The 19055-nt window shown below is 42.9% G+C and overlaps 1 protein-coding gene across 7 annotated transcripts in view; it reads left to right on the forward strand.

Moving 5' to 3' along the window:
* The first annotated feature begins 308 nt into the window (after positions 1 to 308).
* The window catches only part of TMEM181 (transmembrane protein 181), a 31183-nt gene continuing 12436 nt past the window's right edge, over positions 309 to 19055 (forward strand). For 3 of the 7 annotated variants that reach the window (XM_062488885.1, XM_062488886.1, XM_062488888.1), the window contains exons 1-4: positions 8529 to 8536; positions 13166 to 13269; positions 17166 to 17221; positions 18430 to 18520. In XM_062488885.1, coding sequence (XP_062344869.1) covers positions 8529 to 8536; positions 13166 to 13269; positions 17166 to 17221; positions 18430 to 18520 — 259 coding nt within the window. Of the gene's footprint in view, positions 440 to 8528; positions 8537 to 13165; positions 13270 to 17165; positions 17228 to 18429; positions 18521 to 19055 lie in introns of those variants that run through there. The other 4 variants (XM_062488882.1, XM_062488883.1, XM_062488884.1 and 1 more) reach the window with 3 other exon arrangements.

Here is a 19055-nt window from a genome sequence, read left to right on the forward strand (position 1 = left end):
CATCCCCTGCATCCCCTGCATCCCCTGCATCCCCTGCATCCCCTGCATCCCCTGCATCCCCTGCTGCTGCATCCCCCATTCTTGCATCCTTCGTCTCCGCGCCTCCCGCTCCTGCCTCCGTGCCCCCTGCATTCGGCCCCTTTCATCCCTCTTCCCCGCATCCCCCGCTCCTGCATCCGCTCCCCCCCGCACCCGCCGCCGCCGCTGCGGCTCCTGCGCCGCCCCCGCCCCGCGGCCGCGCAGCGCCGGGCGGGCTCCGGCGGGGCTCCATGGCGGAGCGCGGGGCCTGAGGCAGCGGCCTGGGCGGCATGGAGGCGGATTTCGCCGCCTTCGGGAGCCCGCTTTGCGGCGAGGTCAAGCGCTTCTGCCGGCGGGTGCGGGAGACCTACCGGGAGATCCAGGAGGACCTGACGCCCTACAAGGATGATCGCTACTACCGGTACTGCCGGGCGCGGCTCCGGCCGGGATCGGGGCCGAGCGGGGGGTTGGGTGCCGGGCATCACACGAGGAGCCCCCGGCTGAGCGCCGGGTCCTGCAGCCCGGCCCCGGGGCTGCTCCGCCCTGGGGTTGTGCTCTGGCAGCGCCGCCCGATCACACAGCCCCACGCCGCTCTTCCCGTCCTCACCTGAGAACACCTTGATACAGGCAATTTCCATCGGGGTCCCTCTGTGCCATTGTCGTAGCAAGCCAGGGGGGTGTGTTCTAGAGGCAGCCGCGAAACAATCCTGGAATAGGTAAGAATAGATTAGGAAAATGAGAATGGTTGGCAAAGGTTGAGGTTAAAAGGGACAGATGCACTGCGTGGGCTACACCCACATTTCTTCTGAGCCTTGCCCTGTCTGCTGTTTCTGTGACTGACCAGTGATGGATGGAGAGTTTGGATGGTTTGAAACTACACAAGGCTAGGAAGGGCTTCAGGGGTGTTTGATGCCTGGGTTGTAAATGAAAAGAGTTTTTGAACTGGAGGAAGGTTCTGAAAAAGTAGAATGAACATCAGGAGAAACAGGTGTCAGGAACTATGCAGAGAATGGATGCTGTTCAGCCACACAAATGGGCACGGGTTTGTGTTCAGCCACACAAGTTGGGGAACAGTTGTATGACATTTTTGTCTAAAAAGGGTATAGAACTTGTCATCTTTTATAAAATAACCTCTTTCAACAATGACATTTTCTTATACATATGAAGAAGGTAAATGTACTGCAGAAGCCTAAAATGTGAGAGTTACAGCACCTACTATAGTAAACACTCCAGACCTTAGTGCAAGCTATGTCCAATTCTGAACACCACACTTCAAGGGCCTACTAGTGGAAGAGAGGATAACACAGGAATGTGGATAATGAAAAGTCTTGAAAATACAGCTTTGAGGAAAACTTGAGACTACTCCCCCAAAAGAACAAACATTGAAGTTGGAGGAATAGGAATTTCTGTAAAGAGAAATTTCATGTTCATCTTGGTCAAAACATTACAGAGTAATATTAACTGAAGCAATAAAAGTTCTTGTTAGACATCAAGAAAAAAAAATCTCAGTGGGAATTATGGGAAAACACTACCAGAAAGGATTATCCAGAGTGACTCTAGCATCTCCATCACTGGAGGATTTTGAAAACTTTTGACAAACGCATGCCAGGAAAGTCTTAGATCTGGCAGATGCTGTCCTAAGAAAGAAAGATGAGGTGCCTTGTAAGGTCTCATCCAGCTCTATTTTACTGTGCATCTGGGCAGTCTGCTTCTGCACAGTACCCCAGCTGTTCTGCTTAAGTAATTTGACTTCAGTTTGTGGTTTTTCCCAGTGAAGGGGCAGGTGGTCCATTAGATTGAATTTGTCTCATTATTCACAACATCAAAGACTGTGGAGTCACAGAGCTTGGAAACACTGCCTGACAGCTTGGCAGAATCTAATAAAACCACGGTCTTTCCTGGAAAAACAGTGGCTCCTTCCACTTGAGCGCGGTGTGAGAAGCCACGGGAGGTGAAAAGGAGTGATGAAAACTGTGCAGCTGGCAGCATGATGAGGAATATTTGCACTAGAATGGAGAAAGAGGGGAGACATTAACTTGTGGAATTAACAAATAAGCGGTCGTGGGAGAGGCATTTCTTCAGCTTTATTTCCAGAATAATCTTGAGCTCTCCAAGATAAACTGTAATTAATTCATTTTTATGACCTTAAGAGTGTATGGAGGGACTTCCTGCATTGAAAAGAAAAGATGCTACCACAGTGAATCAAAAGAGCTTGTAGGGTTAGTGCTAGATTGCCTTCTCTTCAGTGAGATATTAGGAGATATTAGCTGACAGTCATATAGAATGAAATGGAGTAATACTGGACTCTTAGCATGGAAATAATATTTCCTGATTTACAAGTCATGCTAGCACTTCTCTGCATTCCCAAGATCTTAACCTAAGTGACCTGGTGTAAAGTGAGTTTCTGTTACTGCCACTGCATAGGTGCTGCTCTGGCGAGTGTTTCCCTTCAGCAGTATGGATGGATTTAGCAATGGCACCTTGCTTTTTAGATTCCTGGTGTGGAAGAGGGTTTCTTGATGCTACCATGCATTCTTCTTACAGGCAACTCTCACTTACCAGAAGGAGAATTAGATTCTTGATCCTCTTGTCCCTCTTTGTTTTACTCAGGATGTTTGGTCAGGTTATAAATGAGCGCACTCTGGGATGTAATGTAGAGACTTACTGCTCTGACAGCAGAAAGAATTTTGGAAATTTGAACAAGGAAATGCTGTGTGGCTTGTCTTTACTTCAAACCAAGGAGTTTCTCTGAAGTAATCAGGTTACTAAAAGCAAATAACATCTTATACTAGACCAAAAAGAAAAAAAAAAACAAAGAGATGGTAAAACCATATAAAAACATGTTTTCCCTTTCACCCTTCTCTGAGTGCCAACCACAAAACACAAAACTGGAAGGCTTTGGAGCACAGCCGATACAGAACTGGAAAAACACCAAACAGTCAGTCCCCTTCGTGACTCTTGATCAGGAGTGCTTGCTGTAAGCTGTGCTGTATGTACTTATCTTTAGTGACAGGAGACTCAATACAAGGGGATGACCTAGCTCAGAGATGGCTAGCAGAGCTGTAATCCCAAGTAAATATCTTCTCGTGTCATGGATGGCTGAGTAATTTCTGATTCAGCTCTGGGGCCATCCCAGTTTAGTGATGGGTTTTGGTGATCTTTTCCTTTAATGCACAGTGCTCTGGAACATATGGTCCAGCAACTTTCTATGAGCAGCCTGTTCTCTAGACACGGGGCACAACTAAAGCTGACGGAGTCCTTGGCCATCCCAACTGATGTCATCCTCACTCTGCAGAGTCCCAGGGCACTCATTCACACTACAGAAATGGAGGGGTGTCCACATTAGTGAGTTTGTATTTCCCAGTAGCCCAGAACAGTCTGCACCTTGTGCCTCTGGGTGTATTTCCCCATGAGCAAGAGCTACTTCACTGAGTCACCTGGGAGAGACTGAGAGATCAGAGCTAGCCTTGGCTCAGTACAGCAATGGACCCCATCTGTCTAGGTTAGGGGTCCCCTAAGGCAGGCACGGCACTGCATGGTGTGCTTGTCAAAGAGACTGTGTATTTACAGACTAGTAGGTGTGATATTCAATAAACTCATTTGTAACCCAAGCACAAGTCCAGGCTGGACTCAGTGCAGTGAAGATTAGTCTGTGGTAAAACACCTGGAGCTCAGAGAAGACAGAGGAGAAAAAGTGTTACCCTCTCCCATGGGTGGTGTAGACTGCCATAAAGCACATCAGATTTATTGCAACAACTTCTGGACTGCTCTAATTTATACCTCTGAAAAATGCTCCAAACAAGCCCCTTTGAATGAACAGTTTGTTCATTTGCCTGGTGTCTCCCCCTCCCACTCCAATATGTTCCTTCCTGCTTTAGCATGCCTCCTGGCTGGGATGGCAGGGCAGGGAGAGCTGGCAGAGGGCTGGCAGATGACAACTCCCTTGCTTCTCAAAGCCATTTTGAGTAGACTACTGGTATGAAAAGAACTTAGTACCAATGTTACTAAAACATTTTTATCTCTTTGATGTGCTAGCAGTGAGGTAATAAAGCTTACCAGAAGACACCAGGCTTCCCAATCAGACAGATGTTTTTCAGCAGGAATTTCATAACTCTATCACCTAGCTGATGTTGAAGAGTTCAGCTTGCTGTAAACATTTTGATAGGAATTGAAGTGCCTGTCTGATAGACAGGAGAGAGAAGGAGGGTGGCCAAATTGTGGTCTGACATCACAGTTGCATAACTGCAACATGGCATTCCTGAAAAATCAATTTCTAGGTTAATGAAAACATCCCACTGGCCAATCAGCTTATACAGGGAAGCACAGTGTTGATGCTGAATTTAGTAATAATACTCAGAGACTGAGATAAATGACCTAGAATCTGTCCTGCTTTAAACAAGGGATAAATTTTAAACTCCTATCATATGACATTTTGTACATAAAAAAGAGACTATATATAGGACATCACGAAAAGTATTTTTTAGCTTGCATCTTTAATTAATGCTTGATATTTACATAGACAATCTTCAAACCACGTGGGAAAATGTCATTGACTGTGGTTCTACTCCTTTGGCAAAAAGACCAGAGAATACCACATCATTTGACTCAGCAATAAGGAGAAGCTGTTAATTTTTCCTTAGAGAACTAGTACCTGTGTGCTTCAGAGAAGAAACTTGAAATTGCCAGAGAAGACTGTTGTGATAAAATATACCTTTCTTCACACCTGAAAATCTTCTACCAGGGCTCAAAGTACAAGTCTGTGAGAAGCCATGGGGTCAACAAGACCTTGTTGGACATCTGCAGTCAAATTCCTGGAAGGTTCATGCTTCCTTCAGCCTCAATCCAGGCAGGATCTTCAGTGGCTGCTTTGAGCCACAGCTGGTGCCCTTCTCTTGTTCTTTTAGGGTCCTGGCAATTGGAAGAAACCTGAATGACACCAGTATGAAGTTTATAGCTAGGGTAGAAAGGCTTGAAACAGAGAGAGGAGGATGAGACTAACACTGTAGCTTCATGATTGCTTTAAGCTGCCATAAACTGGCTCTGTGGCTGAAAGAAGCCATCCTAGCTCTCATTTCCCTGGTCACACATTTCTGCTCTCTTCCTCATCTGCCCACAACTAATCCTTTATTTGTACAGTGACGGAGCAACTGATTCCCAAGTGACCTTTAACTCAGATAATTTCCATTATTCGATTCACCCGTCTACTGCACTAACATAAGTGCTGGCAAAATTCAAGGAGCTCCAGCTAGAGAAAGGGCTGGATTTCACCTGCTATCACTGAAGCTGTAGATGTGAGCTATGAAAGTGTAAACTGTCCATGAAAGTACAACTTTAGTGCTAAGGTGGTCAGTATAAGTAGAATCCCAGCTGAGTGAGCATTCAGCCTCTTATTCATAGCTCAGTCTGCCTTCTCTTGCAAGCCTCATTCATCACACACTGTCCAGCTCCTACAACAGATGAGGCAGACAGCAGCTTCTTGCACTATTTCATCCTGGAGCAGGTCAGACAAGGCACAGAGTGGCATCTTCTTGGAAGAAGCAGTGAGATTGACTGACTCTGTGGAGAGAGAGGAGTTTCACAGTATCTTCTCTCCAGGTGTTCAGTTTGTAAACTCAGTGCAAAAATTTTCACAAAAAATAATATGCAATGTACATGTTTGTAGTGTATTCATAACCCTTTGAAAGTTGGTAGATGGCAAAGAGAAATGTGGTCCCATGGCTAACTGAAGTGAGCTGGATTTCAAGCTCTGCCACCTACACTGTTCTCTGACTTTTGGCAAGGCTCAGTATCTCTGTGCTTCAAGTTCCCTTCCTACTCAATGAGAAGAACATGTTTTTTGTTTGAGGACAATAAATTCATGTTACTGAGATGCCTGAGTGCCACGGGGATTGGAGCAGTCCTTGGAACAGCTCAGTTGTGTGCGCATAAATGGAAATGTAACTGCAGAGAGTCAAAACTCTACAACCATACTTCTCAGAACACTGGGAATGGTTACAGATGCTGTAAGCACCATTCCATCATTTCATGGCCAGGGAGAACTTGTTGGTGAAGTGTGAAGTGTGCTGAAAGCAACACAATGCATGTCATAGTCATACATGACCTCATGACCGTTGTAGCTTGGCAGTGATAACTTGTTCTGAGCAGATACCACTTTGTTAAGTTGTCCTGATTACTCAAAGCTTTATTTTCTTCCCCCCAGTTAATTCTTGTCTACAGTTTAAACTCTTGTTGATTTAAAATGCACGGACATCTTTTCTTCAATTAGTATTATGTATTTCCCAAGGCAGCTATTTTTATGAGATTTCTAAGTGATCATCAGTGCTGTAAATCACAGATGGGATAAATACCAGTATCAATGACTAAATTAATTCCCAGCGTGTTTTTAGGTTCAGTGGTGTTACAGCACAGTCATACTGGGTCCCACAGGTCACAAATAATGACATAACTGCCCCCAGAGTAATGGAATAAAATTAATAATATTCTTAATCCTAAGTACTTTTAAAAAGGAAATGCAATAAGACCATTGTATCATCCAAATAAGCTTTTAATGAAATTATTTGACTGTTGAAGAGATAATTTTTAAATTGTATGTTGACTGCTCTATCTAAACATTTCTGAGGTCATCCCAAAGTGACTCTGCCTTATGTATATGATGAACATCAAAGCCAGGCAGTTACTCTGAATTTCATTCAAGACTACACATCAGGTAGTCCCACATTTTTTAGTAACTGCAGTACTGACTTTCTATGAGCATATGTTAGAACCATCAAAAATGAGTATAAAATATCATTTGGCTAACCCCTACATCTTTCTACTCTTTACCATCGCTACCCAGGTTGACAACCTTTGTTGCCCAGTCTTAGGACCTTTAACAGAAATCCTTTATCTATATAAATAACTTTATCTAATTTAATTTAACATCATGCAAGAACAAAATACTGCTAGGTATGAACCAGAGATTTTTATTACATAGTGTGTTTAAAGTAGTTGCTTACTCCTAGGATTTAATTTCTGTTGCTTATGAGCTGCCTGAATTCTCTGCAAACACAATACATCAGTTGCATCCCTTGAATATTACAAAGCTTCGTACCGGTGACCGCAGTGACAGTATTTTAATTCCACTGAAAGAGCTGGTAAACAAAATCATTTGCAACCCAGGTGGCACTAAACACGTGCGTGTTTAGCATGGATACATCACATTGGGCCTTTTGCCTAAAATGGATGGGTTTAGACTGGATTCAGAACCACTTCTCTGTCTTAAGTGTTTTCTGTTTATATGGTTACATTTCCCTCTGCTACCTATGGTTGCTACTACTACAGCACAAGCTGATGAAGTACACTGGAAATGTGGAAAATACTGCTGTTATCCCGCCACAATGACACATTTGGCCTCATAACCAACAGTATGAGGTTCAACTAGACCACATGCTGGGTCCTACACCTTGGCCACAACTCCAAGCAGTGCTACAGATCTGGGGAAGAGTAGCTGGAAAGTGTCCTGGCAGAAAAGGACCTGTGGGTGCTGGTCAACAGCAGCTGACCATGAGCCAGCTGAACCCAGGTGGCCAAGAAGGCCAATGGCATCCTGGCCTGGATCAGCAATGGTGTGGCCAGCAGGAGCAGGGCAGGGATTGTCCCCTGTACTGGGCACTGGTGAGGTCACACCTCAAGTGCTGTGTTCAGTTCTGGGCCTGTCACTCCAGGAGGGACACTGAGGGGCTGGAGCAAGTCCTGGGAAGGGGCAGCAAATCTGGTGAAGGGTCTGGAGCACAAGGCTGATGAGGAGCAGCTGAGGAAGCTGGGGCTGTTTAGCCTGCACTGCTCCTGACAACCACCTGAAAGGAGGGGGCAGACAGGTGGGGGTTGGTCTCTTCTCCCAGGGAACCAGTAACAGGACAAGACGAAATGGCTTCAAGCTGCACAAGAGGAGATTCAGGTTGGAAATCAGAGGAATTTTTTCACAGAAATGGTGATTGGACATTGGAACGGGCTGTCCAGGGAGGTGGTGAAATCACGATTCTTTAAAAGTGTTCAAGGAAAGTCTGACGTGGTGCTGCGTGCCACAGTGTAGCTGACGCGGTGGTGTAAGGTCATAGGTTAGACTCGATGATCTTGGGGGTCTTTTCCAAACTAACTGGTTCCCTGATTCTGTGTTACTGTGATTCTGAACCCGCAGCGCTCGGCAGGCCAGGACCAGCCATGCGCCGGCTCTCCAAAGATAAACTAGCGCCGTATGGCTCTCCCTGCCGAGGGCTCTCTCTCTCTCCCTCTCCCTCCCGCCGCCCTAGCGCAGCGCGGCCGCGTGTCCCCTCGGGCTCGCCGTAGCTCCCCTCAGCTCCCCCTCCCCACCCCCCATCAGCTCCCCCCGCGTCCGAGGCGCGGCGGGGCCCGTGACGTGTGTGGGGCCGCGTGGCGGCCGCGCGGTGACGCATGCGGAAGGCGTCGCGCGGCGCCGGCTGTGCCACGGCGGCGCGCGGAGGGGGTGCCGGCAGCGCGCGCGCGGCGCCGCGATGGAGCCGTGAGTGGGGGCGGGGAGCGGCGGGGGGCGCGCGAGCCTGAGGGGAGCCGGCTCGCTCGGGGCTGCGTCCGGGTCCGGGAGAACAAACTCCTTTCTCTGAGGGAGGAGCTGAGGGCTGTCATTCGCAGAGTCACAGAATGGGCAAGCTTGGAAGGGACCGCAGTCACTGGGCAGCTGGTCCAGCCTGGCTGCTCAGGCAGGGTCGGTCCCAGAGCACGTGGCGCGGGATTGTGTCCGGACAGCTCTCGACAGGGAGGGAAGGAGGCTCCTCAGTCTCTTCGGGCAGTCTGGATCTAGTTCAGTTTATACCCGCTATCCTCGTCGAGGAAATCGGCTCGCCGAGGGTTAAATGAATGTTTCTGAGGTCGTGGTTCGGCACTCGGAACCCCGAGCGTGACTGCCCTTTTCTTTAGAGGAACGCTGCGAGTTCGCCTTTTACATGGCGAATAAAACCTCCCCCCACTCCCGGTATCTCCACTCTCGGATTGTTTGTTAAAGGAAAAAGAAAAACTTGTTTTCCCGGATATTTCTTGGCATGGACAGAGCCATAGCCATGATTAATTATTCAGACTTAAATGAATACAACAAACAGCAACTAAAAAACCAAAAAGCCAACCTCACGCCGTTCTCACATAGAAAGGTAAAACATAGCCACGTTTATCTGTCCGTTGTCATGTAGCAGTTCTGTATAGCATGGACAATTTTATGCCTCTTTATGTAGTCATGTGCTGCCTCTTTAGCTATTAACCCTTGTGGAATACATTTGCAAGAACAAATTCAAGGTCTTCTGGGGGACACCGAAGCAAGCAATGTATTTAAACCATGAGCAAGTGCAGGGTGTATGGACAGCCCCAGTACTGGGAACGTAGATAGCATATATAATTATTCAAAGTGGGTTTGATGGTTCTATTTGGGAGTGAGCCAAAAATAGAGAAGAGCAGTTGGAGGCAGATATGTTGAGGCTAGGATTTCAGAAAAGCTGCTGTGCATAAAAGCGAGTTATTTCTGATTTTTAAACTTAATCTCAGTTTCACCACAGCTTTCCCTTCTTTAAAATCAGTCTTAAATGAAAACTGCTAAATAACCATTTTTCGTGATGGTCTTCATTAAAGACATTGTGCAGTCATGAGAGGTGATTTGAAGGGGAAGAATATCCTGAGAAAGGTTTTGCTGAACCTTTTGAGACAAAACTTCACTCCAAAAGCAAGATGTAACCCACCTTTACATCTCACATATGAATGGCTACTAAAAGATTGCAGTTGTTATGAGTGTGTGTTTCCAAAGTTAACTCTGTCTCAGGCTGCACTAGAGAAGTTTAGTTTTACTGACTTCTGTTTGACATGTCTGAGTTTAACATTTCTCTGTTTGCATCTCAGTGCTTTCTCTTCCTTTGCTGTCAGTTTCAGACATAGGTTAATTATAAACCACTCTGAGTCAGGATAAAGCTGAGTGTATATGGTAAAAGCTGCCTGAAAGACCTGCAGACAGTTGGATGGCTAATCTTGAGCTTTCGACTGCCGAGGTTGGGCTGATTAAAGCATCTTCCACTTTGCTTGGTAAAGCAAAGCACAGTTCTCTACCTGTTTGAACAGGTGGATCCAGAGTGAGGAATCTTTGTGATTGTCCTATACGTGTGTTTCCAACATTTCATTCTTCATTGGGCCTTTCAGATGAGGCTATCAGTGGGGCATCACCAACTTGCACTTCTGTATATTCATAAACATTATATAATCTCTTTCCAAAAGGCACGTGTTAAACAATGAACTTACGGGGAGGTGATTTTACCTGCTTTGTATGTCAGCTGGTGATAGGTGCAGCGAGACACTTAAATCTACATGAGGAAGTTCTGTGACTGCAGCGAGGGGCAGTGAAACCTGCCTGACCTGACAGGAATGCTGCAAATGGTTGTTTGCTCTCATGAGAAATGCAGTTAAGATTTGGCTGAGTTCTTACATTTGCTGTTAATAAAGGTGTCCAGGTTGTCTTACTGATCTCTAAAGCAGCTCATTCAGTCAGTGTTTTAAATGAGGCTTGAGGAGTACAGGTGTGAATGAAAGGAAAACATGAGGTGTTTCCCTCCTGTCTGTGTCTCCACTCTTGGCTGGGTACAACATCTCTGTTGGTAGGTAGGTGTACACCTGCTCATTCCTACTGCTAGGTGTTGCACCATCTGGAGAGCAATTAGAATGAAGAATGAGCCAATGTCTGAAATGTGTTTCTTCAAAAGTTCACAAGCACATCTGCTCTGGCCTATGAGTAACCCAAGGTGCTAATTGCCAGCGGTTGTAACACTCTTGGCTGGGTGAGGAGCTGATAGTTTTCCTGTAAGGAGTGTGGAGAGGGAGCTACTTTTCACATTCACATCACTGCCCCGTGAAATGTGTGCAAAAACTTTGAAATTAGGGAATTTATCAGGAGAACCAAGAACATGCACAGTAAGTCAGCAGTATCCTGCATCAGCCTGTAGCTGTTGAGTGGATGCCCAGATGTGAGCTGTTCAGAACAGCACAGGTGCATGTTATACTTTACTGCAAACACAGTACTCTTCCAGCTGTCAGCTGTGCTCTGCCCATGGACTTTCCTGTGTTGAGAGATCCTCAGTATGTGCTCTTCCATGAAGCATTTGGTCTTCACTTAACTCTTACAGTAAATTTAGGCATGTCCGCATTTTATGTACTGTTTTTATATGTGAGGAATTTTCTCATTAATACTTTGGTATCTCAAGATAATATCCCATACTTGGTGTACTTAGCTAGACAGGGAATACCAAGTCATCTGTGGAACTGAATGAGCCTGTGGAGCTGATGGAAAAATGCACTTTAGTTGTTTTAGTACTAGTACAGATTGAATAGCTTTAACATGGTTTAAGTGCATGAAGGCTGAGGTTTTAAGACATTGATAAAAGAAAAATACTGCAGTTACAACCCTGCAAAAGTTTGTGCAGACAAGTTCTGGTTTGAAATGCCTCTATTAATTGGCATTGTAAAAAGTTGACTTAAAATCCGATTTGACTGGGAGGATCTGATACTGCTTATATAGTAATTACTTGGTCATTTCAGGTATGGTTTGCCTTTTTTGGCTGTACAATCAGCTGTTCTGACCTCTAGACTGATGCAGAGTTTCTGCTGTGTGTGAAGGTGTGTGGCAAGTATTTTGCAGGTGCTGTGCCTGGCGTCCTGCACAGCCAGTTTGTGCGGACTCGTAACATTGCAGCTACTTGCTTGCAGTTCTCCTTACTTCTGCAAAGTTTTCCTCCCTTTCTCACTTCCTTTGTATATTAATAAATTAAGATTTGAATCTCTCAAACTCTACAGTAAAAGAAATAATGCAAATTGTTTTTTTTAGTACTTCATTTGGAAAAAATGTGGTGATTCTCAAAGAAAATAGAGGTTATTATTAAATCCTTGCACTGGTTTAAACTGAATTGTTTGCCTTGCTTTTAAGGGCTGCCATGCATGCAGCACATGCTACCTGGTCCCAAAGTTTAGCCTGGGCTTATGGGAAGGATTTCACCACCTTTTCTGCAATTCTTTGTTAATGAAGTGAACCAGTAAGAGCACCATTCAGCTGGTAAAAAGAAGGTTTTGTTCCAAGTAAAAGGGAGCACTGTCATTAAAGTCTTATGGTTTCATTTCTTCCCATGATGGTGCTCATACAAATTTATTGAAAAACACCACCACCACCCCATCAGCACCCCAGTCCTACATCTTCCCCATATAAACTGTACAGATTCCTGTGATCATATCTCCTCAAACAGCAGTAGAAAGTTAAGTATGTGGTGGCTCAGTTCTGGCGTAACTCAAGAGGAAATGTTGGCTGTGTTTTGAAACATGGTGGATTTGTCCACCATATGTAGGATTAGTTATTTGATCATTTTCCCCTTAGGCTAACAGAACTGGAAGTTACCTGTTTTCCAGGGAATGCAATTGATATTTTCAATGCACCCACACCCCTGCCCCCTCGTTTTGTCTGTAACCTAATGATAACCACCAGCGTGTAGTGCAAGAGATGTCATTACTTGTGTGGGTATTTGTATTTAGGTGTCCAATAGTAAACTAGGGTTCAGGTTTTTATTTCTCAAGCCTTGGTGGAACTCAGACAAGAATTCAGAGGCTGAGCATGAGCATCTAGCAGATCTGGAGTTCTGCCCTACTCCTTGTTAGGGATGATCCTATGGGGTTGAAGTATATTTATAGGGTATAGACAACTCATCAAGATCCTGTGCCGGTAACTGAGTTGTTTGTGATGTCTGTCCCTTTAGATTAAGCTCTCATTGCAGGAGACATAGGGTCTTGGACATTTAAGTTATCAATGTATGAAATAACAAAAACAACCTTTTCTCCTTTTAGGAAGTGTTTTCTATTGCTCAAGATTTAGGACAAGAGAAAACCCTAGCATAAAAAAATGGGCAAAATTCATACATTTTGGAGATGTGTGTGTGCATACATATGTTTAGTAATTCCTGTTATCTTTCCTCTATGAAACAACATTAGTATAATTTTTCTTAGTATTACGTGTTAACTCAGAGTCTGGTTTAATTTTCTTTGTTGGAGAACAAATGGGGTTTGTTTTCTACCCCTGTAGAAATATGACCAACACTAATTCTGTGATTTCTTTTGCTTCCTGTAGGCTGGCCCCGATGCGATTGTATACACTGTCCAAAAGGCATTTTGTTCTAGTCTTTGTAGTATTCTTTATTTGTTTTGGTCTGACAGTCTTCATAGGAATAGCAGGTAAGCATGTTCTCTTTTCAAAAGATTACAGTTCTCATATGCTTTGTCTAAACCTGTTGGTATTTACAGATGTGTTAAAATGCTCATGTGCTTACTGCTCCTGAGATGTCTGAGAGAGCATTAGTCTTGACAGGGACAGGGTAATGTTTCTTGCATCTCACTTTTTCATAGGAGTACTACCTACAAAGGCTTTGTATGTGCAACTGCTTTGCAGGGGAGAGTTGATAAAATGAAACAAAAGCAGCTTACTTGTAACATAATTTTTCAGCAGACTGCTACATTAATTGTTTTTCTTTCTATTTGTCTGTAAAATGGTAGCGCTAGTACTTGATTTCCTGTGAGGAAACTGGTAACTATTTGTAAAGCCTTCTAAATGTTTGGGTGATAAATGCTACGTAACTACTAAATATTTTAGTGTAAAAACATGAACTTCACTTGTCAAACATATCTGAACTTAGGTCTCTGGTTTCAGAGATCTTTGTGAGAGTGCTGACATGACCTGGGAGGCAAAGCTTGTAGTGCCTGGGTACTCATCCTAGAGATCGGAGAGATTTGTGGTAGTCTGGTCAACAAAGATGCAGTGTCACTAAGGAAGCTGAAAAGCATAGGATCCTTCTTTATTTCATGCGACAGAGCTTACACTCTGCTGTCGGGAGAACTTGGTCAATACAGAAGTTAAGTGACGGAGTGAAATAAAAGGTGGGATTGGTCCTCATTAAGCAACCCACCCCCTATCTAAGAATTACTTGAGGTTGTTACCATCTTCCTCTACTTTACTTCTGACTTCCACATCACACAGCATGTCCAGTGGGTTCTCCTGTGCCCCTCTCTGACATTTTTTGACCTGTCTGTTAGGTTGTTCCCACCTCTGTCGCATCTGTCACCTCCTTTAGAGTGAGAAGGGCTGCCCAGGCCTGGGAGCCATCCAGTCCTGCCTGCCTGCCTTGGCAAGAAGGGTGGGCTAATTGGAGACAGCTGTTCGAGCTTTTTATGCCCATCTGTGCTTTGTAAGCAGTACATCTTTCATAATAGCCTTCAGTAATAAAATTTGTCTGTGAGATAAAACCTTATTTCCTGCTGTATGATTTATTACAGCAGCCGAAGGTCTAAATAGGCTTTCAGTTCATAAAGGTTAACTGCTGATATTCCATGACTTGGTGAAGAATGCTGAAGGGCATTATTTGGCCACTAAAATACTACATAAGCACATTTGCAAAAGTGCATTTTATGATAAAGGAAAAAAGAAAGGAATTATTAAATTTAGTGTAATTTGGCTATTTGGCTTTAAAATTGAACCATATTTGTAGTTGTATACTTATAATGCCAGGCTGCAAGTAATGAAAGAAAGTTGTTTCATGTAAGACTAGGCAAAAAGCAATGCTCCTGGTGGAGAAAACCAAGCATTTTGTTCTTAATCATTAGCAGAACCTGAGAGGGAGCTGTGCTGGTGTATTGTGCCTGCATGCAGAGCAATCTGGTGATATGGTTACCTTTGGCCCAGGGGACTTGGCTGCTGTAAGCAACACTTAGTCATCTGAACCACACTGTCGTCCCACGCCTTGTCTGTGATCCCCTTTAGGAATTGGCATGACTGTGGGATTCTTGTCCTTGTAAGATTGGTTTGCTGGATAGTTTGGCTGACACTATTCATTATTATAACTTAAATATTTTGAAAAGAATGCTGTTTACCTTGGGAGGAGACCCACTGAACAATTACTGTGATATTCCTCATGGCTTTTGTTGACACCTGCTTACTTCCTGTGAATAGGAGGGGCCCTAACAACGGCATGCTCCCTCGTTAAAAGGTACAGTCTGAGAAAGGTTCACCAAACCCACTAAGTAAATGAAAGTGTGGGAGATACATCCATATTTTCTGTGCTACTTAAATATGCCATTGCCCACACTCAACATCTATACCCACAGTTTGGGAAGCCTAGCAGAGCTCTTGATTTTCATCTGAGAAATCAAGACAGTTTGATTGGGGCTGGATGCTGCTCTTGCAGTTCCTGTAACCCAAAACAGATGCAGACTTATTTGGTCTTTTTTCCAAGTTGCAGTCACTTTCTTTCTCCTTTCACAATGGATCTGTGCTGTCTTTGGGATGAGACATTTCAAAGAACATCCAAGGTGCAAGAACTCATTTTCTGTAGTTGTGCAGTCCATCAGCTCAGGGTGGTTCTTTGTCTTCATCTGTTACTATGTTAACTGAGCAAGACTAAAAGAAAAACAGTAACTATTTAAGTTAGTTACCATTTGTTAGTAACACAGCCACAGCATCATTTTGTTTCAAAAGATTTTCTATATTACCTGCTAGAGGAGAAGACATTATAGCACTTGAATTTCATTATTTGTTTTGTTGCTGTTCTTCAAGACTTTCACTGTGATTTTTCTGTCCCAATACTGGTTCATATCTTCCAATTAAAAAATAAAAAAACAACCCTTAAAAAAGGCTAATTCTAATTGTTTCATCAAGACTTAATTACTGGTATGTGGTGACTTACTAACTGTGAACACCTACTGAAACTCAGTTTTGCTTTTTAAAACAAGAAATGCCTTTCAAAAATCTGGTTTTATACTTGAGAACTGAAAAGTTCAATGATGCAGAACTGATTTTACAGTGAATGGATGTTAGTGATGTTGCACTGCAATTCTAATATGAAATTCTAGCTGTGATGGCTGAAATTCTTAATTTTTCCTTTTAAGTCTGTAAGATGGTTAATATTGTTACTGGGGTGGTTGTAGGAGCCCAAGCAGTGCTGCATGTTTAGAGCTGTCATGACAGCTAACCTATCTTGGATATAGTGATCCCATGCTGCTCATTTATAAATGTCCTTCTTTTCCATTGTTTCTCTGTAGTAACTTTGAAGTGTTTGGACTTTGTGCGAAACTGCTTTTCTTGCTTCATTTTTATTATACCAAGTTTGTGATTGAATGAGCATATTGTGAGGGTTAAAAAAGTTTCACTGAACTGCCAGACCAAATATGTACAGGGAGAGACCATTTGGACAGAGGGATCTTCCTGGCCCAAATGCAGGTGTATATGTCTTGCTCATGTTCCTACCAGCTATACATCTTCTCTGTGTTCACAACCTGCTGTATAGGCACAGCAGGTGTCTATACTTTTCTATTCTTTTCCTACTCTTCCCTGTCACTTGCCTGGTTTAGTCCTTTGTGTTTTGTGTACATAAAAACACGTGTGCATTCCTCTTGCTCTCAGTACCCCATTCTCTTTCATTCCTAAAGGGAAATTGTATCAATGTTTGGAACCACCTTATAAGGGGTTATGCAGAAGATGGGGCTTTTCTCAGAGGTGCAACACAAGCTGGAACACAAGAAATTCCAGTTAGATATTAGGAAATTCTTCTTACTGTAAAGGTGGTTAAATTCTGTAACAGGTTTCCCAGACAGGTTGTGGGAGTCTCTGTCCTTAAAGATGTCAAAGATTTCACTGGACATGGCCCTCAGCAACCTGATCTAATTAAACAAGGGGGCTCTGTAGCTGAGTGCTTTCTTGACTGCATTCCCATAAAATCTTGGAAGATATATATGCATAGATAAATACAGATATATATTAATAAAAAACTACTACTAAAATTGCAGTAGTTTAGAGTACATATTCAGGGTTTTTGACATGGAGTTCTTGATTTATAATTTATTTAATAACGTGTAGAAATATCATTGCAGGGATGCTTAAAGGAACATGCAGGTCAAATTTATAAATCATATTGAAATATCCAAGTGCTTTAGCCTTTATCTGAAACATCTGAAAAGTGGAATACTATTTACCTGCTTTGTAGGGGGTATTTCATAAAGTCTTTTGAAAACCTATATTTACATCATCACTTGTAAGTATACTTCATTGTTATTTTCTTTCTTCCTTCTTATATATTGTGTAGGTCCTAATGTAATTGAAACTTCTGTAGCAAGAACTGACTTAAATAACAGCCTAAAGGTAAGAGTTAATAAATATTGTTGGATTATATGAATGGCTTTATTTGATGTTAGTAATGTTAAACATTTCCCTCCTTCCCAACAGTTATTTTAAATATTTAAACTTCTACTGCAGAATGTCTTAGTGGTGGCATTCCAGTTTGAAGCTGAACATGCAGTATTGTACTACCACTGTGTTACTTCATGAATAGCCCAGCAGCAATTCCTGGTCTCTTACTGTTGAGAGCAGGTCAGGTAGAGATTTCTAGGATGCTTCTGCACAGCAGTTTCACATGAGTTTTTCCCTGGTGAATTAATGTTGGAGATTCTTGTAGGGGCTTCAGAAATAGGAATTGAGAGCATCAATGCACTCAGTGGCAAGTAATGCTGTCCCTCTTGTAATTTCCCTTTCTATCATCTGTAAAGAAATATTTCTTGTTAATTGTTCACTATCATGTGACCAAGACATGGGGTCTGGCTTCCTGAGAGGACCAGTCACATGTTCTCAAATGCTTTCATATTTTGGTTCTGGGTTCTTGCATTTGTTTGTCTAGCTCTTCACTGTCAACCTAATATCTAAAACATTTTTTGTGAAAGTACAAAAAAGATTTTGTTGTGGGTTTTTTCTTAAAGTACATTGTTTCTTTTTTTTCACCTATATATGTTTGGATTGATACAGTACTGTAGGTGGATTTTATTTTTTTTTAAAGTACATCTTGATTTCAAATTAGAGAAGCCTTTCCTGCATGTAGGTTTTATCTGTTAGTGATACCTTTCATTCTTTTGAACTGAATGTGGGATTTTTAGAAAACCTAGTGGAAAACAGTGGAAATTTTTTGTAATTATTGTTTAACAAGTTTAAAACTGTGTAGCAGATGAAGGCCCACAAATCTACTTTTTGATGTAAAGGGCTGAAAATTATTTCTTACATTCAGGCTTGGCCTCAGTATTTTGTTTTTCATATCTGAACTTGTCCGTTTTAGTGCTGCTGCTTTTATGGGGTTTAGGTAGTTGCACTTCAGTGCTTTGCAAAATACATGTGCTGTTTAAGGTACTTCTCTGGCAGACTTATATGTGAGCTGCTTATCATGCTGGCACAGAGCAGCAGGTATGAATCTCTTCTCAAAAGCATTGTCACAAACATAATTAACATGCCTCTCATCGTTGTAACTACAGATATGTCATGTAGCAATGTGAAGGCTGGTGCTAACCTTGTGGGGTTTTTTGCAGCTGAAGCCATTTAATTTAAGTTCACCACCACTGTCAACTTACAACCAGCAGCTGTGGCTGACCTGTGTGGTTGAGCTGGATCAGCATGATGGTGAGAATTTGACCTAATTCTCAGGAAACTGTTGTAGCAACCTCTCTATTGTATCTTTAATTCCATCTGTCACACACCTGATCCTGTTGCTTTCTGGTTGTGGTTGATTGGTTTTTCCACTGATACACTTTTCTTCCACTTCACCCCCCTCCATTGGTAAGGACATGGACAGCACTGATTGAATTGTCAGCAACAGGAGTAGGGGAAAAGTTGTTTGTTGTTTTTGTGAAAACAGTAGTATCTAGATAATCTGTGTATTTCCGTCTTCATTTTGGGGGGAATTAGATGTGTAGGTTTCAAGGATACTGATTTTTCAATACAGCTTCCCTGTATATATGTGAGAAATACTGCATTAGTAATTGTTAACCTGTCATCAAGATTCAGTACAGAGCTTGTGACCTACTGCTTATGTATAAAATACTGTACCCCTACTCCAATAATGTGTAACTGCATAAGTCTTCCTAGTATTTGGGTAGCATATGTGTTTTAAATTATTTTGGAACTCCATTTGAGATTCAGCTTCTGCATGTAGCAG

The sequence above is a fragment of the Cinclus cinclus genome, chromosome 3 (assembly GCF_963662255.1).
Source record: "Cinclus cinclus chromosome 3, bCinCin1.1, whole genome shotgun sequence".
Lineage (NCBI taxonomy): Eukaryota > Metazoa > Chordata > Aves > Passeriformes > Cinclidae > Cinclus > Cinclus cinclus.